General features: G+C 32.9%; 2 protein-coding genes across 3 annotated transcripts; both read left to right on the top strand.

Annotated features, from left to right (window-relative positions):
• Positions 1–8,004: 8,004 nt before the first annotated feature.
• On the top strand, positions 8,005–13,130 carry LOC133310112 (selenocysteine methyltransferase-like). Of its 2 annotated transcripts, none has more exons than XM_061511000.1 (7): positions 8,005–8,216; positions 8,547–8,603; positions 8,698–8,927; positions 9,301–9,430; positions 10,809–11,012; positions 11,546–11,617; positions 12,730–13,130. In XM_061511000.1, exons 1-7 carry the CDS (start codon positions 8,061–8,063, stop codon positions 12,892–12,894), a joined length of 1,014 nt encoding a protein of 337 aa, XP_061366984.1. In that variant the 5' UTR covers positions 8,005–8,060; the 3' UTR covers positions 12,895–13,130. The 2 variants fall into 2 exon arrangements, with proteins under 2 accessions (XP_061366984.1, XP_061366983.1); XM_061510999.1 differs by having other exon boundaries at positions 10,809–11,024.
• A 7,590-nt stretch (positions 13,131–20,720) lies between these two features.
• Positions 20,721–23,677, top strand: LOC133310117 (type I inositol polyphosphate 5-phosphatase 4-like). Its single transcript, XM_061511007.1, has 10 exons — positions 20,721–20,750; positions 20,838–20,925; positions 21,309–21,377; positions 21,560–21,647; positions 21,733–21,837; positions 21,925–22,540; positions 22,621–22,814; positions 22,949–23,057; positions 23,160–23,308; positions 23,446–23,677. Exons 1-10 carry the CDS (start codon positions 20,721–20,723, stop codon positions 23,675–23,677), a joined length of 1,680 nt encoding a protein of 559 aa, XP_061366991.1.
• Positions 23,678–24,469: the final 792 nt, after the last annotated feature.

Here is a 24,469-nt window from a genome sequence, read left to right as displayed (position 1 = left end):
CTCCAATGATCCCCAAAACTACGTCGTTTAGAATTAATGAAGGGTATTTTTATAATTTTGTTTATTTTTTTATTATATGAATTTTATCGAAACATCTTTCATTAATTTTCCTAAAATTACGAAAACACCCTTTATTAATTCAAAACGATGTAGTTTTGGGATCACTATAAATAAGAAAAATAATTTACCCTATATACCAGTGTAAGAATAAGAATAAAAATCTTATGTTCAATCTTAACTTTTGATTTATGTCTATCAAACGACTCTAATTATTTGGATTATTCGTATTAATTAATTATTAATTTCCAATATATTAAACCGTATGATATCAAAAATCAACGGTTAAAATTGAGTATAAGATTTATTATTCCTAGATCGGTGTAAGAAGATCTTGTCCATATATATATTCTTTTATTGTGATTTAAATTGGAAATAATAACAAACATATGTAATAATAGATAGATATACTAAGAGAAAGGTAACAGAAAGCCACTTATGGGGCGTTTGGTAGAGGATAATTTTTTTTTATCGAAAAAAAAGATTTCCTAGAATATGGTAGGGAATTATTTTTTCCGGGTAAGTTACTAAAAGGTGTTTGGTAGGCCAAATTTTTTCCGGAAATGTTGGATTAATTTTACTGATGCTATGTTTGGTTGATAATAAAATATTGATGGGAATCTGAACCGAAATTACAAATTTACCCATCATTCCCTATTATCATGAACAACATACCTGATTTAGTTGTCCGGTTCTCTTTACCGTTTCGTCTTCTTTGTCTTCTTCTTTTTTCTTTTATGGGATCTTGCTTGCACATTGCTTCTTCACTCCATAGCTTTGTAACCCCATTTGCTCAAATTTCCTTTTTTTATTCTTTTTTTTCTCTCTCTTACATTTCCTTTCTTGCCCCAAATCTATAAGCCGAAGTTAGGGGAAAACCATAAAAAGAAAGCTTGCAATGTGAACTGATCTTCGGTTGGGACCGAAGCAAAACCAATGTAGGTGTAGTACTCTTTTGCATGTCCATAAATCACCTTACCCAAAGCCTTTTCGTTAGTTCTCATCTTCATAATATTGAGTGGAGCCATTTCAATTAGAGGTGATAAACATGGTGGGGAAAAAAAGTTGGGAAAATTTTTGTCTGGACACAGAGGTTATGGTGATGAAATTTGGGAAAATTTTGATGAACATGGAGGTGATGAACAGATTGGAGCCATTTCAACTGAGGGCATTTTCATCTGAATTTGTTGTTACTCCCCACTCCACTTTCTCAGGAACCCAAATGAAATCCTTCTACCAAACAACACCTAAGGGTATATGGATGGAAGGATTTGGAAGGTGGACTCGGAAAGAGAAAAGGTAAATTTTTATTTATAAATTAAAATAACTATAAAATATTTTAAAAAATAATAGTTGTTGTGGGTGGCAAAATGGGTCGACACGACACGACTCGACACGAACATGAAACCGCTTAACCCGTACACAACACAACTTGCTGCGAGTCACGGGTCGACATGACAAGACAAGAAAAATTTGCGAATTTATTTAAAAAAATAAAAAAGCCTAAATTTGACACGCATAACTGCGAGTTGACACGACACGACACAACATGAATATGATTTCATAATATGAATTATAAAAAATATCCTCAATACAGGTTGACACACGATTTATGCGGGTCAACCTATGACACGACACAATACTTGTTCGTGTCAAAATCTCAAACCCGTACATGACCCGTTTAAACCCGTGGGTCGACACGATACACATTTTAGCTTGTCGGGTCGTGAGTTGACCTGCGGGTCATGACCTGTTTTAACACCCCTAAAGGGATCATATGCAGAAATTAGAAACCTCTTATACACGTCTTTTATTAATCATTAAATTAATTTAACCTTTAACCACTTATAGTTAGTTACATATTTATGATGACTCCCAATTTTGTTATTTATTTTTTTAACAAATGGTAAATCAACTTTTCCTTGCCACCTCGTTTGGTAATTAATTATAGGTGGTTAAATCACATTGACAATAATTGATTAAATATCTTAAGGTTTATTGTAAAGCATCATTTTAACTGAGAAGCTTAACCTTTTAGATGAAGATTAATTCATAATTTTATATTATTTTTCTAACATGCTTCTTAATGCAAGAGTTCATTGTATTGGAAGAGTGGACAATGCATAATATCATGTCTACGTATAGAAATTTCATAATATTTAATTATTTATTAATAGAACGGGGGTGGTGAGATCGAATTCATGACCGTTGTTAAGTGAAGTCTACATTAATAATTTTATATTACATATTATATCTCAAATACGCTCCCTCACACAAGTGCCCTTTGGATTTAAGGATAGATAATGTATATGCCCACCTACCTATGGTAAGAAATTCCATAATTTTTATTAATAGAATCGAACTCGTTACCACTTGATTACGTAAGCTCTGATACTAGGTAAAAAATTATTTCAACCCACAAAATTTTAGGATGAAGATTAATTAATAATTTTGTATTATATTTCTCTAATATTTATATGTGTATTTTATGCATTAATTATTTTAATTGTTATGAAAATGAAAAAAATAATGATTGAATTTTATGATAACTTCTAACTGTATATTAAAAAAATTCTTAAATAAAGAGAATACTTACATAAAATATAACCTTATATTGTCAAAGAAAATAGGAAGAAATAACTATTCTTTATTTTTAAATTGTTATAAAATAGTTATTAATTAAATATTACATAATAATCTTTCATTTTATTTCTTAAGCTTTAAAATATTCTCAAATAATTACATCCCCCTTCACACAAAGGGATTGTTCCCACCCTAAAAGAAATGATCCCACCCACCTCCTTCAAGCGTAGGTCAAATGAAGATAAATACGTACTTAAGATGTAAATACTAAGGGTTTTATAAGAGTTATGTTATAGAAAAAATGATTATGTAATATTATAGAGATTCGTTTTGCATGTCTTAATTTTTTTTTTTTTTTTAAAAGTGCGGACCTCAAAAAATATTGTGTATGTAAGAAATTTTTTTGTGTCATATTAAACGACAAACTACAACCCCAAATACTAGTTAATTGACTTAATATGAATTGATGCGGAGTAGGTGAGGAATTTGGGTGTTTCGGAAGCACCACTCATTCGATACAAAGGGGAGAAAAAAAAGAAGAAGAAAAATATGAATAAAAAGGGAAGAATTTTTTTTTTCTTGTAAGAGAAATCATCAAATTTTTCAGTGCTCACTTTAGATTTTTTCGGGGAGTAGCCATGGCAGCACACTGCCCAATATACGTCCAACATGGCATATCATGTCCCCACTTCGACATCGAAGATACCAAAAGGCAAAAGCTCAAGTTCAGTCCTATAATTGTCATGATATTGTTAGCTTAAATAATGAACACATGCGAACTTTTTCTGTCCCCATGTGCAACGCATTCAAACACATTACTTGCTGATTTTGTTGTTCCAACCGCTCCCAATTATATATGCGAATTTTCGGACATTCTTATAAAAACTTAAATGAAACATCGATGGCCTTGCTCTTGGTGTTGCAGTGTGCTTGCCTTCTTTCCCGATATTGTATACCTTAATAAAATGATATATAAAATATGTGTTGGATTTTTCTTCGGTCAACGTAAATAAATTATTTATATTGAGCTCAAAACGATATTATTTTGAGACAAAAAACATAATATTGTTGTAATTATAATTTATTTTAAAATTATAATAATTTTTCTCATTATAATTTTTTAATCTTTCAATCCAAAACAACGTCGTTTGAAAAGTAAAGATAAATAACTTTCTTACATTCATGGTAAAAGCATTAAAGCCATAAAGTATAAAGCACATATAAGAAAAGAACGTAAAATGTGAATTCATAACTAATAACTTAAAATTATATAAAAATTCTTTAAATAATTAATTAATGTTAATATGTTACGAATGACTCTTTTTAATTATTAATTCTTATACTTGCAACAAAAAAAAGAAAAAGAAATAAGAGGGTAAAGATATAAAAGTTATTAAATTGCAAATGACATTTAGTCTACATGGCACACAATAAAAATATCACAGTTGTTCAAAAGGGGGCTAGACAACTAATTTAAGAAATTTATAAGAGTTGTAACCATTTTTTTAATTAGAATGCCACCATTTTTAAGATTTTTTTTTTTTTTTGCAATTTGTCTATTAAGGACTAGATTAGATTCAGGTATAAAGTCTAACTACATGCTGTTAGAGTGTCTAATTACATTGGAGGTTTAACTCGAAAATACATTGATACACCCATTTCACAATGGTTATTGCTCTGTACTGTACCCTTCGGATCAATGACAATGAGATTAGACATAATTTAGATGATTATTGATGTGGTTTTATCAAATCTCATGTGTTAAGCATGAAAAAGTTTAAAACGACGGAGAGATCAGTAAACGCATTGCAACAAGTTTTTTTTTTTTTTTTTTGTAATAAAGAGGGGCAAAAGCCCCCAAAAAAAAAAAAAAAACACGATGCGAGAACTTAAAAGATCTACAGAAGCATCCTGAAGAAGGAGCTCTAACAAGTTTTCATAAGAGCATATCACACAACAAAATAAATCATTCGATGCTAACTTAGATTAGTTTCTTAATGTTTAAATAACCCTCACTCGTCCTAGCCGTGTATGTCTCAAATAAGACACCAGAAACAATTTCAACACGCAATCTCAAAAACGTGGGCCTGGTGAAACGAAGCCCACAAAAATGAGGCCCATTTCAATAGGATAATGTAATAATAACAAAGCCCCTTTAGCTGCTGACTAGGTTTTGGTTTTCAATCACATCCCAATTGATTTATCACCTATTATAATATTTTTTTCTTTATTATTTTATTATCATTGATTTATCTTTGTATGGTTATGATTTCCCGCATAACCATGTCATTTTTTTTTATATGAGAGGATCCAGATCCCAAATTTATATTTTATACTTAAAAATTCACGGTAGAATCCACAGAAAAATTATTTCTCATCAGTTTTCATAAGAAATTTGCTAAATCTACTATATATCTTGCATGTCAAATTCTACAAATTGTGTAAAAGTTGGGAAGTTATAAACCAATTTCGATTCAAGACACACTAATACTATGCAGACAATGTCTAATATGATCATCTTGACTAGACAAATCCATGTCTGGAAATTTGGAGTTTTTAAAATGAATATTTTAAAGATATTTTATTAAAAACTCACATCTAAACTTTTTACGATTCAAGACAAGACACCAAAAATATATTTTTAAGTAATTCATTTTTAAAATGAAATATGGAGTTTTTCTACATAAAAATAGAAAAAAAAATGAAAAACATGAACATACCCGACCCTTGGCATTGAAATGGTGCTTGTAAACAGTGCGAAGAAAGTGATAATATTGGAACATGGATGAGACTAAAGAGACATTAATGTAGTTGAAAACAATCCCCAAGGCAAGTAAGATGGATAGACTTGAGCGTAGAATTAATAACTTTGTAGAGTAAAGAGAATATGAGAATCAACTATTAGATAAGAGAAGTGTTTGAGTAAGTAGTGGAATCGGCAATTGTGAATAAGGATTTCATTTGGGAAGAGTTATTATTTTTTAAAATTTTGTGAATAATTTTGAAATTTTTTTAAAAAAAAATACATAACCCTCCGACTTTTTTGTGACCAACTGAATTACTGATTTTGATAATACATGATCGATTCAAACCGATTTTTATTGAATTTAATATATTATCTGTCTATATCTTGACTCGAACCGGTTAAATCATTGGTTCATTGGATTTTGAATCAACCTGGTCAGTTTGAACTGAATTTGATAACACAACCACAGTCGCCATTTATACTAACCACAATACCACATCGTGATGTAATCTGTGATTTAAAACCATGAGTGATAGGTTCACCTATTTAATGCATATAAGGATGGAGATATTACTATATATATTTACGTTATTATCATGACACTATTTAGTTGAATTAGACAAAACCACAGAAAAAGATAAATAGGGGCACTCAATCGGACCTAAAAGCTAAAACTAATTAGTTTAATTTCGTGGGGTGACAAACTTGATTAATGGAATGTATATCAATGATTGGATGTTGTTCGATCCTATCACCATATCTCGGGTTTAATGCACTTATATTGAGGAATGAATTTTAAGGCCATATTCCAAGTACATGACACAACATGTGATTGGGTGGGAAAAGCGGTGGATTAAAAAAAAAACTTTGTTAAAAAATTACACTTTTTTTTTTCCAGCGAATTCATATAATTTTTAATCCATCGGAACGTTACAAATAATTTAAAACATTAAAGAAAAATTATACAATTTCCTAACTTAAAACTAGTATATTCGGAAATGGATCCATTCATATGAAAAAAAAATATGACATGGTCATATGAGAAGATCACAACGATACAATGGTAAATCACTGGTTATGATTTTGTAACTATCTATTTTAATATTTTTTTTCTCTCCTCCTTTATTACCATTGATCTGCCTTTGTATGATTATGATTTTCTACATGACTTGGTCATGATTTTTCACATTAGAGGATCCAGATCCAATATATTTCCATGCCATGTGTAACGCGATAATATTTTTTTATAGGGGTTTGCATTTGTCATTTAACATGACACAACAAACTTTCTTACACACACAACATTTTGTGGGACCCACACTTTTTGAAGAAAAAAGAAAAAAAAGAAATTACGGCACGCAAAACGAATCTCTATAACTAGGGGTGAAAGTGGGCTGGGCTGGGCCAAGCTTTGTCCCGAAAAGCCCAAGCCTATGTCAAAAAATTTCAATTTGGCCTGCCCCAAACCTAATATGAATCTAACTGTTAGCCTGGTTTGGCCCGTTTATAAAAAATCAAATGGCCTGGCTTAGCCCGTTAGCCTGTTAATTTTTAACTTCCAAGCAGAACTATGAATCAACTTTACAAAGTACTCAAATTATGTTGCTACGCCAAAAATCATAATTTCAACGTCCAAACAGAATCATGAATCATAACAAAACTAATACAATATGCATTTAAGTCATTTTCAAAAGCAAAATGCTCAAACTAAATAACATGTATTTCATCAGATCCAACAAACAATCCATACTATGTAAATTAAAATAACTACATGAATCCAACAAACAAACACATCATGATGTTTGTAGTAAGTATAACCTCTCCAAAAAATATTTTAATATATTCATATACACAATCTAACATGTTGAGATGTTGGTTCCTCCTATATAAGAAATAAAGTAAGATTTCTATTAAAATATAATCGAATATAATTAAGTTATAAATAATTTCAATTGATTAAATTTATATCTCTTTTTTTTCTTCAAGGCATACTTACTCTATTTTATTTTATTTAAAATAAATATTACAATATAGCTCGGCCTGAAGGCTTATAGGCCCGACCTTTTGAAAGTAGACTTATGGCTTTTTTATTAAACAGACTTTTTTAAGGCCCGAGTCTGACCTATTATACAAAATATATTAGGTCAGATCTAGCCTGATGTAGGCTGAGCCATAGGCCCCTGTAGGCCGGCCCGGCCCAGTTTCACCCCTATCTATAACATTACACAATCACTTTTTCCACAACATCACTCTTATAAAACCCTTTTTTTATTTGAGATAGAATATTGTGACAACCAAATAATGTTACTACCAATGTTATTACCACATCTTAACCGTCGATTTCTGCCAATCAACGGTTATCATTTTTCAAATCAATCTCATTAATTAATTATTAATTCACAATAAATGATAACCGTTGATTGACGGAAATCAACGGTTAAGATGTGGTAGTAACATTGATAGTAATATTATTTGGTTATCACAATATCCTACCATTTTTTATATTGATAAATCTGTTTGTAAAATATGCATTTATTATTAATTTATTCTACCTAGCCCTCCCTCAACTTGTATCTACATGTTTAGATAAGCGTTGAACCCGGGCGGTAATTTGAACTTTGAAGTTGAACCTGTAAAATATCTCAAAAACCCAACACCCTTTTCCGGCGTCAAAATGTCGTCGTTTATAGCGGATTTCCTCCATCAGGCTGGTGGCACCGCCGTCATTGACGGAGGTCTGGCGACGGAGCTGGAACGCCATGGCGCCGATCTCAACGATCCGCTTTGGAGCGCCAAATGCCTCCATTCCTCCCCTCACCTCATTCGCGAGGTACTCACGTCCATTTTAAACCTCTAAAACTTTTCATTGATTGCGATTGAAAAATTGTCCGCATACGCTCATAGATACTAACCGCACCGTTTCGAGTCTTAGGGTTTTTCACCTTTTTACCGATTTGTCATCACAAGTGTTAATTCGTATACGCCAGAGTCATAAATTTATCTACTAATGGTGATCTTGTATTTCCATGAACCTGAATTATTATCGTGAAACAGTGTTATCAATCGTTAATCTTTTTTAACTTAATTGAATGATGTGCTTCATTTTTTCGCCATTTCCAATTACAAATTAAAATCATCGTTGGCTTACTCAATGGAGCAGGTACACCTTGATTACTTGGAAAATGGTGCAGACATTATAATCACAGCATCTTATCAAGTGAGTTCCTTTTGCTAAGGATGTGTTGTCTCTGATTATTTCTTTGTTTCTTACTAAAAAGATGAACTTGAGGTAGTTGTTTGTTTGTGCATAGGCCACCATTCAAGGTTTTAAAGCGAAGGGCTTTTCTAATGAAGAAAGTGAAGCCTTGCTCAGAAGAAGCGTTGAAATTGCTTGCGAGGCCCGCGATGTGTATTATGAAAGATGTGCTGCATTCTCTTCGGGTGGTGGGGCTGATGGTAGAATCCTCAAACAACGCACTATCCTAATTGCAGCATCAGTGGGGAGCTATGGAGCTTATTTGGCTGACGGATCAGAGTACAGGTTAAAGGACTAAGATCTAGTATTTAGCATCAGCTGTGGTTTTTGTTTACTACTTTACTTGTGGAGCCCATTTGTTGATTAACAATCAAAATGATATTCAAGATATGTTTTGTTTCCAAGGTGGCATTTTTAGCTTGGTATCTGTTATTTTGGCAAAAATCTTTCTGGTTCTTAGAAGAGAAAATTCAAAAGGTTGTGTGAAATGAATGTCTTAGTCATCTTGCATGTGTGTACAGTTTTGAGCTTTTTCTGCATATAATTGTTAACATTTTTGAAAGTTTGAGGTTTGATAAACTTTTGCTGCTATTCTCGGCACTAATAGCAATCATATTTTTTTTGATTGTCATGTTTTTTGATATTTTGTTCCTAACAGTGGGGATTATGGTGATGCTATGACATTGGAAACTCTTAAAGATTTTCATCGGAGAAGAGTTCAAATTTTAGCAGGTTCAGGTGCTGACCTACTTGCTTTTGAGACAGTGCCAAATAAGCTTGAAGCTCAGGTATCCTAAAAGCTTTGTGCATTCAAATGCTCAAAACTACTTCCTATGCTCATTTTTAGCTGTCTTTTTAGATTTTTTTTTTCCTTTTTATCTATCTCTTTAGAAAATTAACGAAGCATTAATTTTTCTTCTTCTTGCTTTAACCCTTAATATTAATAAGTCAGAGAGAAGATCAATTAAAACCAAAAAACCAATCCCCATGGTACCATGAATTATCTAAAAATTTGATGGATGTTTTCTTTGAGTAAAGAGTTTTTCAAATAAAAACAATCAGGACAAGCAGCAAAATGCGCAGTGGAAATTCCTCAAATTAAACACATGTTGACCATACTTTCAGATGTTTAAAACTTTACATATGTACTTCATGTTCTGTACTGGCATATTACTATCCTAGTTTTACTTTCTTTGTTATAAGAAATGAAGCCTCATTGTCAATCAGATTCTTTTTTTGTTTTTTGGTTTTTCCCCCATATATTCTATGTTTTTCGTTGCTCTTCATGGCACTCTGTTAGCAAACCCCCAGTTACCAAGATGTGTGTTAGATGGAATTGAGGAACATAGAGTCAATGACCGTTAATTAGTCGGAGAGTCTCCAACAGAATTAACAGTGGCAGTTAGATTAGTTGGAGAAAAGGGGCGGGAAAATTAAAGAATAAAAGGGAGTAAGAAAGTGGGAGAGGTCAGGAAGTTAGAACAGAAAGTAGAGGGGACAGGGTTTTCTAATCCCTGGAATTGAGAGAGAAAGAGGGAGACACCATTATAGTTTGTCCTCAATCTCTACCTTTCATTTCCTGTTTCAGATCCTGGGGAAGAGGTCACAGCAATAAAATTCTGGTTCTTCACTGTTATTTCCTAATTCTTTATCCCAGTTCCTAGCACACCTTGCCTAATATGTAGTTTGAACTGCAGCCAGAAGATGCAAGGCTGTCATATGATGTTTCTGGATATAGAAAAGGCAAAAAACTGCTCCTGATATTAACACTATCTTTTTTGTAATCTTATTATCAAGGCCTTATTCCGATCTTTCTCACTCCATAGAGTCTTTCAGTTTCTATAATAGTCTTCCCAACTTAATTTGGCCTAAAATCCGCCATTTATTGTCTAAACCTCAAGAGACTGATAAAGCATTAAATTTCTGTTATGGAGTTTCCATTGCCTTTGTGAAAGGGTAAAATCGCTAGTCAGGTAATTTCATATAATGACTAAATCACTGAGACATATATAATCAATTGAACTTCCAGAACAAGTATACAACAATCAGTTATCTAAACGGAAAGTAAGCTTGGACATTTAAAATTTGTAAGTCTCCACTTACAATATTTATTTTGGTCTTGACTAGACTCCTGAATCTCCCTAACTATACTTATGGACTAAGCAGGCTTACGCAGAGCTTCTGGAAGAAGGGGACATAAAGATTCCAGCATGGTTTTCTTTTAACTCTAAGGATGGAATTAATGTTGTTAGCGGTGATTCTTTACTGGAATGTGGCTCCATTGCTGAATCATGCAACAAAGTTGTTGCTGTTGGAATCAACTGTACCCCACCTAGATTTATACATGGTCTGATAGTATTGCTTAAGAAGGTAGAGCCTCAGGTTCTCTCTTCTAACTGAGTAGGATGTCATGTTAATTGTTGAACTACATTTATCTTCATTTATCATAATATTTTGTTCAATCATCCTCTCCTATTCTCTTGGGTCTTTATTAATTAATACAGTTTCATTTCTAAAAGTGTAGGTATCTATGTTGCCAAGCTGTTTTTATTTTTATTTTTTTTGTTAACTCACATACTATTTGGGTGGATAATAAATACAAGTGGATGTTAATCTGTATAGGTTTGTGAGTTGCATAATATCTTAAATAGCCTTTAGCATATATTTATAAAGACGGCCTATATGAATGGAGACTTCTTTGACTAAAGTACTTAACCTATACCCTGGTACAGTTTTCACATTTGTGTGCAACTATTTGTCTTTTGACATGGATAATGTCCTTTTTTCCTTGTTTTTATGTGTTACTTTCTTGTTAGAAAATATGTCACTGTTAATAAATTATTATAGTTATGAGAATTATCTTTGTATAACACTTATCCTTGATTGATATGTAATTTCTTCAGGTGACTACAAAACCAATTGTTATATATCCAAACAGTGGGGAAACTTATGATGCTGACGTAAAGGAGTGGGTGGTAAGTTCATTTCATCTTGTTGTACTATTACATCTTTTATTGTTTTTAAAGGATAGGCAGGTCGACTTTGTCTTAAAAATTGAACAAAGATCAATTATAGAAGATAAATCAGTGGTATTTAGATTATCATATAAAAAATGAACCAATATGCATTGGAAAATTGGAATGTCTGCTTGGAATTAAGCAATTCATATGCTGTTAAATAAAAGAAAGGAATAAATAAAAGAAAGGAAAGGTTCTAAAGTCAAATCTAATTTAAAAGTAAAATACATAGGTGTGTGCCTATCCCTTCTCTTTTCCTTTTTGGTGAAATTATTTTATTCATTTTTGTCTGAACTACAAAACTGATTCAGAGACTGTTTTGTGTAATTTCTATCATTTAAATTAGAAAGTTGCTTAGAAGTTGGAGTCTAAGTGGTAGCCTAGTACTAGTAGGTATTGGAATGTCAGATTTCACATCCTTAGTAATTGTACACAAGTACATTTCAAGGTTCTAAGGAAAAGGAAAAACTGGACAGCAAGAGCAAAATTTCCTTTTCTGTTATTACTTTATGTATTATTTTAAATTTTGGGCTGATTTATCATTTCACCTTACATGGGTAGTTAAAAGTTTTATAGAGGGCTTGAAATTTATGTGTGGATTCATGTTTGGAAATTGGAACGTTTATGTATTGATCTTATGGAACTGAGCGATGTTCTTGTACTAGTGATATGTGATTTTAAATCATGTTGTGCATAGTTCATAGAGATTAGCTATTATATAATCATGTTTAGCCAGTGCAAAATTCTATATTTCTTGGAAGACTATGGAAAATAGTGCATGTAGCAACGATAATGTGAGAAATTAATGGAACCTGTATGGACTTGACTGCAGAAAAGTGAAAGTTAGTACGCAACATAACCTTCAGTTGTTTTACTGTTTATGTTTATCTAGTTAGTTTATTGTATGTTACGAGTTTATGGACTTGATGGTTTGTTAAAGCTATAAGTACTTCATACCTAATGTCCTTATATTTTTGAGAGACAAAATATAAAATGGAGATAATTTGTTAGAGATTTTTGGGATATTTCTTGAATTATGTAATGCTAATAATAGGTTGTTATTGTTGCAGCAAAATACTGGTGTTACAGATGAAGATTTTGTCTCGTATGTAAATAAATGGTGTGAGTTAGGGGCTTCCCTTGTAGGTGGCTGTTGCAGAACAACCCCAGCTACTATTAGAGGGATATACAGGATACTCTCCAGCAATCAATCTTCTACTTTTGCCACTAAGTGACTGCCCTGTCTTCAGAAAGGAGGCCAATGCGCAAATCAATCTAATTTACATGTTAAAGAAGGCTGGCAGCTGCACGGGGTCATGTTTTCTTCTTTGGACTGAAATGGGAAGATTAATGGCTAATTTGTGAGCTATCCCTTTTGCATTATTGGTCAATGCAACTTGGAGCTAGCAGCCTGAGAATTGCAGTTTGTGCACTTGACATTTAAAGATCAAGGAAAAGATATGTTTGTGCTTTCGCAGCCTGAGAATTGCAGTTTGCAAAATTTGTGTGAGTTTCCTTCTTAAGTTTTGCCCGTTAGATGAAATGAAAGAGATATTTAATTCCAAATAACGTGAATTAATAAGCAACTGCCTCCTTTGATTTAAGCAAGCAATATTTTAATTTCTTAAAATGAAAAGAATAGAAAAATCTTGCGCATTTATGGTTTACAAAATAGTTTATGCACCGAACTAGTTAAATTTGACTATTGGTTTTATATTTTTAATTTAGGGTCTTGGTATAAGTACTGGCAATAAGTTGAGCTAACATTAGTTTAGGTTAACTTAGACTCAACTAGGAAATGAAGTCTATTTTCTTAAAAGTTCATGGTCTGTATTAGTTGAGCCAATATCAAACCTTTATTAATTGAGTTTTTAAATTTTCATGAATTAAGTTTGAATTTATAATTCAATTAAATATTTTTTTTACATATATTTAGTTAAACAATTATATTAACATATATATAATAAAATATTATACTATTATTATCATTCTTAAATAATAATTATATACATTACGACCTAATAAATCAAACATGTAAAGTTCAAGCTTAATCATTTATCAAACGTGTTAAAGTTATTAACAAACTAAACTGCAAGTAAGCTTACATAGCTCTAACCATAAGTATTTATCAAAAACTAAAAGTTCGTACTGTTGAGTCCAAAGACAATGATAACTGAGCATGGAAGTAGGGTGGTGAAGCTGGTTTTTTCAACAGATGCCTTGTGTAGAGTGAAAAGATCAATGACTCAGGATGTAGTAGAGCATGATGTGTTTGGATTGTTCAGTGATATAAGCTGATGACAGGGGAACAATATGCTATATGAACAATTGTAGTGATCAGGAAAGATATTGAAAACACAAAACAAAACTAAAATGACACTGTATTCTTGAGAGCACTATTTTACATGCGAAGATTGTGCATTCTTTTGTCTGTTGAGTGCCGGGATAAAGCAAAGAACCAAAAAATTTAAAAAAATAAAAAGTTTTCTTTATAGTAAACTTAGGCGAGTGAATTATTTTTACCTAGAGGATCACTTTCTAAATCAGGCTATGATGAACCCTTATACATACCGGTCGTTTTCCTATACCCTCCAAAGAAGGTGTTACATATGCAATATAACATTATAAGTTCTTGGAGAGTACAGCATGTTTGTGAAATTTTCTGATAGGGGAAAACAATCATGTGGTCTATATACAGTTTTCAAATTGTACCTTTAACTAGCATAAACTAGCAGTGATCGTCCAAGATGCAAGAAAGGGTTGCATGCGTGGGTTTGGATTGGCAGCAGCAAGATAAAGGAATTAAAGACAGTGATGAAAAAGCTCGGAAAAAGATACATGCAAAGCATGACATGACACAAACAGTGACAATGTCTTTTGCCTAGTTCAATGAAAATGAAGAAAGGAACTCAACCACAACCAAAGCTGTTAGGGTGAAAAAAAAACTATCTCATTTTCTACCCGTTAGTGAGAAGCTTCACATCAATATAAATATCAATGTCAGCCTTTCAAAGTCAACTGATTTATTATTCATTTTTTTTTCCTTGTTGGGTATTCTTTTCACACAAACTGCAAGTCATTTATGTAACTTAAATTACAACAGCTCCAATGCACCATATTTGTCCTTAACTTGAGTATGGTAAAGCATAAGATCTTCTACAGGCTCATGCTGATGTTTTCTTCCCTCAATGCACTAAACTCAATTTGAGATGGGTCCATAAATTGTCCATCCCCTGCCTGGGCTGGCTTGCCTCTCTGCTCTGCACTGCTTTATTGATTTTTGGGCCCATTGTTTTATTGCATTTACTGTGCACAATGCAGTTTCTGCCTCCAACACCAACTTTTGGAAAGCAAAACGTTGCACAAATTCAATTCAATTAAAAGATTCTATACCACTGCTGTATTTTTTTTTTGGTCTCATGTATTATATAGTGGTTGGTTCAAATCTCCGGGCTGAGCTTTTGTAACAAGTTCATGCCTTAACATTTTTGTCTTTGCTGGTAGTTCTTTATGATTAATCTATAAGCACATAAATTTAACCAAATAATACCACTTGACTGTAAGTTAAAAATAAAAAAAGTCTTAAATTGGCACATGGTGAGTTCCATCTTATGTGTGCAAAAATAGTGTGAATTTAGAGGTGACAAAGTGGATAATCAGCCCTCCCTTCAATCCGTCGTAAAATGATGTTTTGACAAAAATAGTGTTATTTTTTAAAAAAAATAATATGACGGGCCCATATGTGTTGGAAATTAACAATCACACACAAATCGAAAAATTAAAGAGAAAAAGAAGAGAGAATTTTGATACCGTAATTGACTGGTTCATTCAATTTTATCTCATCGCCATTCGTTACAAGTCACTCAGTTTACAAGGAGAATATAAATAGGATTAGAAAACTCTAATAGCAGTTATTCATGGTCCAAACTCAAACTACTAAGAAAAGGAAAAATTACAATAAATGGGAGGTACCTAGTCTCTACGGGCCTCGGGGGGCGGCCCTCGAATCCCTGCTCGCTCACTTGAGAGTAGAATCTTAGTTGCCTTTCTGCTGACCCCGACAACTATCATTAACAATGTGAAGTATGGGTTATTCCCAACAATATATCATGTGGCAGACTCAATCCATTTTGCCCAACCCTTATGCAGGATAGGTTGAAACGGGTTGGTAGATTGTGAATCTCAAGCCAATCCACCATATACAAGAAGTTAAACGTAACAGACAGACATATTGGCGGATTATGACTCCAAACCCAACCGAATATATGACTAGTTAAACAAGCTAACTGACGAGTTGGACAATTTTACCACCTCAACTTATTACAACTGAACTGCTTTCCATTATTCATATAAATAAATCGTTGATATTTGAGGGAAAAAAATTGTGTATGCCATCAAGTAATGGCCATCATGATTGAGCAATAAGTCCAAATTTTGATTGACCTATAAAAGAAAAATTATGAAGAAGGAGGGGTGATAAAGTCATAGCTGGAGAAAATTCTACTGAATGCTCCTTCCTTTTATTTAAAATAAATAAATATACTTTTAATTTTAACTATCCAAGTCTTAACTCCTTGGGTTGGTCCATGTCCATACCATCATTAATATTTTGTACTGTAGAAATATGCATATATATAAAGATGTAGTTGAGAAATTAAAAGCCATGATGTTTACATCAGTATCTACATCACCAAGTACAAGTGTACAACTGGTCCAGAGGTATATATATCTCTCTCCTTTGCCTGATAAGAAAATGACGGGAAAAAAAAAAGACCTTCTAAAGACAAAAGATAGATAAAAAAATAGAAAAGCCCAATTTGACATCTTCAAATCCAACGGCTATGAAGGTGGTGTAGGAGAAAAGGGGAAGGGTGGTGGGTTAACAAGGGATGTTTCAAAGCTGAAAAAGCAAAAGAAAGAGAAAGAGACCCACATTCTATTATCCGAGGGATGAAGACATTAGTTACTTTAGCCAAAGTGTAATAAAAATTAAACCTTTTCTTTTTTTAGTAATAAAAAATTAAACCCTTTGACTGCCTCGTTAATCTATCAACCATTTTGCTACCTATATGTATATGGGTGTAGAAAAATAGAAAAGAATCGAATTAGATTGTGAATTGAATCAAATAATATAAAAAAAGATTTATTCTTCAAATCATTTTATATATATCAGGTTCAGTTCTTTTTTACTTAACTGTTAATATTTTTATTTTATTTTATTATTTATTTATTTTTGAAAATCAATTTAGAATGGTTTGATTCGAACCATTAAAGCTGATTCGGTTTCTAAACCCTACTTACATGTAAGGACCTTAATCAAAATAATAAAATCACTTTTCATTAAATTCGATCGGACTAACGAGAATGGAGTAAGGATAATTTTTGTATGAAATCTTACGTTTATATATTTAAAAAAAAAAACTGTTTCTAAGATCACCTTAATCAAAATAATATAGAAAAAAAATGGATCATGAAATTAAAATATTTCTTGTGTAGTGTGTATTATGAGTTCTTACATACATTTAAATAATAATGTTATTTATACATTATTTTCATTACATCATTCTTACTGTTTTTGAATTTAAGTAATAAAATGAACAATACAATTCTCAAATTACATTTTTTTTTTCAAACGAGCATGTGTAATAAAACTATAAAAGGTGTTAAATTATAGTGTATGAGAAAATTTTCTATTAAAAAATTAGTTTAACAATACTTTCAACATATAAAAATAATTTCAATTGTTTTCCTCTAATAACACATGAAAAATACGAGTTGAAAATTGTGAAATTTATCAAAAAACAAAGTAATGTTTACAAAACAAAAAAGATAGTACAGTTAAAAATTAATCATTATAAGAAGATTCATTGTAAATAATTTCATTTCTTATAAATAATTTATTGTCTTGACAACCACGTGGCAGATATAGTTCGATCGAGCGTCCTCAACTACAAGTCTTGTAAATTTATAGAAGAAAAATGATTTAAAAAAAAAAAAGGAGAGAAGAAAAAGCTCTGATCAATGATCACATAGATTCCATTATTGAATCCAATTATATAGGGTGCCCACTGTGAATGACATATCCCAATCTTATTGACAATGTAGTATCTAGGCAGCAACCTTTCACAATGCAATTAGAAGATTCAAATTGTATAGGGTAAACCCTACCCCTTTAGTTATGCATTCCATGAATGGGGCCCATTCATCTTTAATTTTGATATTGGCCTTTCTTGTAAGCATCATTGGCACTATTATGAGGGGAACAGGGAAAAACAAGGATGAAATATATGCAATGGTGACCTTTCACCTGCCACATTCAGATACATTGGTTCTCAACCAACATTGTGCATTATCAAGCTCTTAAGAATTAAGAGACCCAAACGAGAATGTTTTTCCTATTGTCCGGCGAATGATTCCTAAGACAGCTTACATGAAATAAAAACAAGGGCATTTTTCTTTAATATTACATATAATTAATTAAGCAAACTCATATAATAGATGAATCTTATATGCTTAATTAAATAGCTATACGTGCAACTCACTATCTATTAATAATCATTGACAAAATTGAAACTCGTTCAACACTTGTTCCTTTCACCCACTCTATAATTTTCTCTCAAGGTCTAATCCTGTGACAAGCAGTTAGCAAAGTAGGGTTTTTTTTTTTTTTTTAAGAAATATTTCAATCGGTTCATTATTTCGTAACTAATTTGATTCGGGGCGGATTCAGTATTAAGGCTTTAAATCCCTCCCAAAGGTGGTACTGAGGAGATTCGAAGAACACATGCTTCACCCACCTGCTTAGCTCCCATGCGCTAACTGAATTACCACCATTTGGTAAAGTAGGGTATTTTTGTACAAGTGACATCCACATGCTAGGATTCCTTGAAGATCTCCAATTGAATAAGTTCATGTTTTGAACATCAAAACTTACAAGTTAATTGATTACAAAATGCAGAAGGTCATTAAAAAAAATGAGAACTTAGGATTTTATAGATAGTTTTACAGAAATCAAGGAGATCATGTGGGTTAAGAACTCTCAATGGCCGAACAAGATCTTACATTTAACGTAAAAATGTAAACATGTAGTTTAGTGAACGACGCGTCACCTTGTGCAAAGCATAATACACTAAACCATGTGCAAGTGCGAGCTTGCACGAAAAAGTACTCAATATGAGATTGAGATTCATCATTTGGGAAAATTGCCTTTTGTCTTCTTGGACATGATGAGTCTAAGATTCACACAACAAAGTTCATTCGCATACTAATATATATTGTTCTACGCAAAGAGCTATAAATGAAGTTTTTTGAGGAGACATAATGTTTTGTAGCTTGTAGAACGAATGAGTTCTTCAAATCTACCAAACCAAGACACAAATATATATGATGAGAGAAAACAAAAACATCTCATTTATATATTTATATAAAATAAAAAATCACTCCTGACAAATTTATCAAACGCTTTGATGTAAGTCCAAATTACAAATAGTGGCCTTGGAATCAGAAATAGTTTTTCACTTTTCCTCCAAACACGAAACATTCTCTTCAACTAGACAAACATCCCATATGCTTATAAGATGTTTTATTAACAAAAAAAAAAACAAGCAATGGACAAAGGAAAAAATATGAGTGATTTTTGTCGTCTGCATCGAAGACATTGTTAAAACAAGGAGAGAAGTTAAAAGAACAACAACCCTCTACTCATCCTCTTTATCTTTTGTCTTCTTTAACTGCTTTTCTCTCCCACAAGACCAAATGTAAGAAGGGTTACCAATGCTACTAAATCAACAATTTAATTTTTAAAAATATTCTTTCCTTATAATTTAATCATTAAGTTCTAATTATGTTCTACAAGTTAACATCTAAATATATAAAACTCTTACCTACGAAGTCATTCTTAAAGATTAAAATAAGAAAGAAAAATTAATGGGTTGATATGAGTTTTTATAAATTTAAAAAAGGGAATTGTTTTCTCCTTTCACCACATAAAGAGTTTGTCATTCTCACATCACATACATAATATTTGATGGACCCCACGTTGAATTTTTTTATCTCTTCATTATTTTGTGGATTCATGGATTCATTTTTGGGAAATGAGTTTATTATGTTACATGATATAATTTATCTCATGTAACACACAAAAAAATGATTGTGACTCCCCTTTTTTCTTTCTCTCTTCTTCAAAATGTGTTCTACATAATTTTTTTTGTTGCATTAGACAAATTATCTCATACAACGTAAGAAAAATCAAACCCTTCCAATGAATCAGGCCGAAAATTTATTCTCCTCAATAAAATGAAAGTAATAAATCTCATTTAAAAATTAAGTAGTGTATAAATTTTAGGATTAAAGTTAAATGGAAGAATCTTCAATTTTTAATGTCCAAGAGTGTGCGTGCGTGTGCTGCAAATGATGTGAGTGGGTTACCATTACCAATATAACCATTGAACCCTTTCTCTCTCCAAATCCTGAAGCATGGGTGGGTGAGGTAAAAGGCCTCGAGAGAGAGCGAAGCTTTCCTGCACTTTATTCCCTTCAAATTCGCTGCTTTAGCCTGTACCCACAACGAGGTTTTTTGCAAGAGAGGAACTTTCTCTCTCTCTCTCTCTTCATGTCTTCTACATTGTCTTCTTCTATCTCATAGTCACGAACTCTTAGTTCTACATACGTATCAAGCTGCAACTTTGTACTTGTTCCCTTTTATTATTTCCTCATTACTTCATCCTCTCTGACCTGAAAGTTTGAAACTTCACAAGTGGAAGTGAAAGAAATGGGGGAATGACCAACTGGGTTAGCACTTCATCCCACTCATTTGATCATCAAAACCATTTTTCTCTCTCTCTCTCTCTCCTTGTTATCATCTCTTTGAATGGAGAGATAAACAAAACCGGGAATTGAACAGAAATTAATATTGTTCATGTCCTGAGATATAAAATTGTCTTATACTGTTTGAGCAAAACCCAAGAAAGCAAGGAGCATTCATTGAAGAAGTAATATATATATTGATTTTAAAAACTTTTGCTTGTGTAAATACAGAAAGCTATATGAAGTTGTCCCAACAATGAGAGATGATAACTCCAAGAAAAGCAAGGTTTGAGAAATGCCAGCTTCCTTCAAATTTCATTTGCATTTGTGTTCTGTGATTGGCATTGCTTACCCTGTTTTTTCCTTGGTGAAGATTTCCTGGCCCAAATCATTGGTCAAGAAGTGGTTCAATATCAAGAGCAAAGCCGAAGACTTTCAAGCAGATGGTGTCCTTTACGGAGGTGATTGATCATTTTTGCGCATTATTTTAATGTAATCTGGGTCCTAAAAATCTTAGCTTTCATGTGAAGAACAACTATGACATTTCTCCTGCCTCTAGTTCAACCAAATTTTCTTTGTTTTTTTTTTTTCTTTCCTTCTACTCCTCCCACTCGTTTATCTTTGCGTAACAGTTTTTTATTTTTTATTTTAAATTTTTTGTTTCAATTGGGTATGCTACTTGCAGCACAAAATCTGTCCTTTGTTGTTTTTCTGCTTCCATGGTTTCTACACTTTTGATACAAAAAATACGTCTGTTTTATTTTGTTCTGTTTGATTGAGTGGAATGATAAATTAACAGTGGAAAGAGCACGGCTTTATTAACTTTATGTTTTTCCTTTGTCAGGTGTTGATGAAGAGTGTAGGAGCAACTATTCAGAGAGGGAGGCATGCACTGGGAAGAAAAGCAAAACAGGTTCAGTATCACCACCTTTATATTTTTAGGACCACACCGTTCCCAAACCCTACAACTTGATATTGATACAATTTGTGCTCAGCAATTTCAGAAATCTTTTGTTTTTATTGTCTTTTTTTTTCTATCCCATTCTTTTGTTGCCTACTAATCCCAGATGTTTAATCTCCATTTTGAATGCATAGAGAGATCAAGCAGAAGGTACTTAGACAGAATGCGAAGAGTTAAGAATGACCTTGATGAAGCTCAGGTTACAGACGTGTATAATTATAGGTATGCTTCATGTTGCTATGTTACCATTATAATGAACTTTAAAAAAAAAAATTTCTATTGAGTTCTTTCTTCATTCTGGATGCAGAATCTTTGTTGCCACTTGGAATGTAGCAGGGAAGTCACCTCCAAGTTATTTGAGTCTTGAAGATTGGCTTCACACCTCTCCACCTGCTGATATCTATGTTCTTGGGTAAATTACTGAATATATGATAGTGTTATCTCCTTTAAATATGCAAAAGTTCGCGTGGATGATTGTTTTGCATTTTCTTGGACTCAGGTTTCAAGAAATTGTGCCTCTTAATGCTGGTAACGTTCTTGGAACAGAAGATAATGGTCCTGCGAGAAAATGGCTAGGCCTTATTAGGGAGACCTTGAACAGCCTTCCTGGAACAAGTGGTGGTAGCCATACTCCTTCGCCAATCCCTGATCCTATTGTAGAGCTAGATGCTGATTTTGAAGCATCAATGAGGCAGAAGGCTACCTCTTTCTTCCATCGCAGGTCCTTGCAATCCTTGAGTTGTAGTATGAGAATGGATAATGACATGTCACTGCCACAAGCTCGCTTTGATCGCGGTCTCAGTGTCTGTGATAGAATGATATTTGGTCACAGGACAAGTGACTATGACCCCAATTATCGATTCTCCTTAGACGATGAAAATGGAACTGGTGACTCCCCAATTACAAAACAATATTCACCACAGTCATATAGTGGTTGTTTCTCTATGGAGGACAGTGATAGACAGGCAGGACACTCAAGATACTGTTTGGTTGCTAGTAAGCAAATGGTTGGGATATTTTTAACAGTTTGGGTGAAAAGTGATATCAGAGATGATGTTCACAACATGAAAGTGTCTTGTGTTGGCAGAGGGTTGATGGGATATCTTGGAAACAAGGTACATTTGGTAATTTACTTTAAAAGTAGAGTTTATAAGGAATTAGGGGAGGAACAATCTCATTCTATTGGATTTTCCAGGGTTCAATATCGATTAGCATGTCATTACACCAAACAAGCTTTTGCTTCATCTGTAGTCATTTGACTTCTGGACAAAAGGACGGTGATGAGCTAAGGAGAAATTCAGATGTGATGGAGATTCTCAGAAAAACAAGGTTTCCCAAGGTCCATGACATGTGTGATGAGAATTCTCCTCAGACAATTCTGGAACATGAGTAACCCCCTCATCTCTACTCCTAATCTATACCATGCATCTGATACTTGGAGATTGTGAATCTAAATAAAATTCACAACTAAGTCCTAACTTGTATCCTAGTTAAGAACTAAACTTTTTGTTTAATTGGTGTAGTCGAATTATTTGGCTGGGGGATTTAAACTATCGAATAGCCCTTTCTTACCGTTCAACAAAAGCTCTTGTTGAGATGCATAATTGGAAGGCTTTATTAGAGAATGACCAGGCATGTTGCTTTGTCCCATTACAAGCAATTATGATAGAGCTTTGCTCCTCCCTCATATTATTTTTGTGATTTACCTGACCATTTGATAGCTTTTTCTTTCAGCTGTGCATAGAGAAGAGGCAAGGTCGAGTCTTTGAAGGATGGAATGAAGGGAAAATATATTTCCCTCCCACATATAAGTATTCAAACAATTCAGACAGATATGCAGGTGATGAAAGACACTCCAAACAAAAGAGAAGAACCCCAGCATGGTAGTCTTCTTTCTTGGAAATAACCTCCTGTATGAATCAATGAAGTGGCACATTTAAATTGAAAAGAAATGTTGTGTCTTTATTTTGAAACTATATTATTATTTATGTAAATCTAATTACAATCTTTATTCATGAAGGTGTGATCGTATCTTGTGGTATGGAAGAGGCCTCCACCAATTATCTTATGTTCGTGGGGAGTCAAGATTCTCTGATCACCGGCCAGTTTATGGGATATTCTTGGCAGAAGTTGAGTCTATCAGCCGTAACCAAATAAAAAAAAGCTCCCATTGCCCCAGTTCCAGGATTGAAGTAGAAGAGTTGTTGCCACATTCACATGGTTATGGCTACACTGATTTGAATTTATATTGATGAATGCCTACCATTCTTTATTCCATGAGATCAACTTGACTAATTGAGGGAACTGAAGCAGCAAAGTGTTCCACCCAAGGTAATTCACCTCAATTCAACAGGAAAATTCTATCAATATTTTCTATCTTGCTTAGACGTCCATTTGAGTTTGGCTTATGAAAAAACAGACTAAGCTTTGCTATTAATTGGTTTTCCTATGATTTAATTTCAGTGAAGGACAAGATCCAATATGCTCAGGACTTCTAACTGGCTTTTGTCTTCAAAATCAGGTAATTGATAAATAAGCATATGCTTAATGGTCTAGCTATACTTTATTACATACCTTCACCAAACGAGTCAGACATTGCAGACCATAACATCCATTTCATGGAATATAAGTACTTATATTGTCAGTTCTTGGCTCTTCATTTGAGTCTGCATAAGTTCATGAAATAAGTATTTCCTAGATTTTTTGATAGTAATGGATTTCACCATGTAGTTGAGATGTCATCCAAGCCTTATCCTTATCCTTGACTTGGGCCCTCTCTTGTTAGGTAGGCACTGCTGTGAGGAATGTTAGTCCAAATGGTGATTGAGACATTCTGTTACCCTCGTAATCCCAAAGAAGGTTGTCCTTTTCCCTCTTTCCTTTTCTCAGCTTCTCTGTAATTTTTCTTTCTAAAACTGCTAAACCTTCTCCATACCTCATTGATGCAGCTGCATAGTTTATGAGTTTACCAACAACTACTAACTTAAGGATATTTGCAGCTCACAATCTTATTGATAGAATAATGGCTATGCGAGTTAAAAAAA

This window comes from Gastrolobium bilobum, unplaced genomic scaffold (genome assembly GCF_033153095.1).
Source record: "Gastrolobium bilobum isolate Gb01-03AN ecotype WA unplaced genomic scaffold, APGP_CSIRO_Gbil_v1 utg1034, whole genome shotgun sequence".
Lineage (NCBI taxonomy): Eukaryota > Viridiplantae > Streptophyta > Magnoliopsida > Fabales > Fabaceae > Gastrolobium > Gastrolobium bilobum.
Note: the sequence above shows the minus strand (reverse complement) of the source record. Positions and strands in the feature narration are given on the sequence as shown.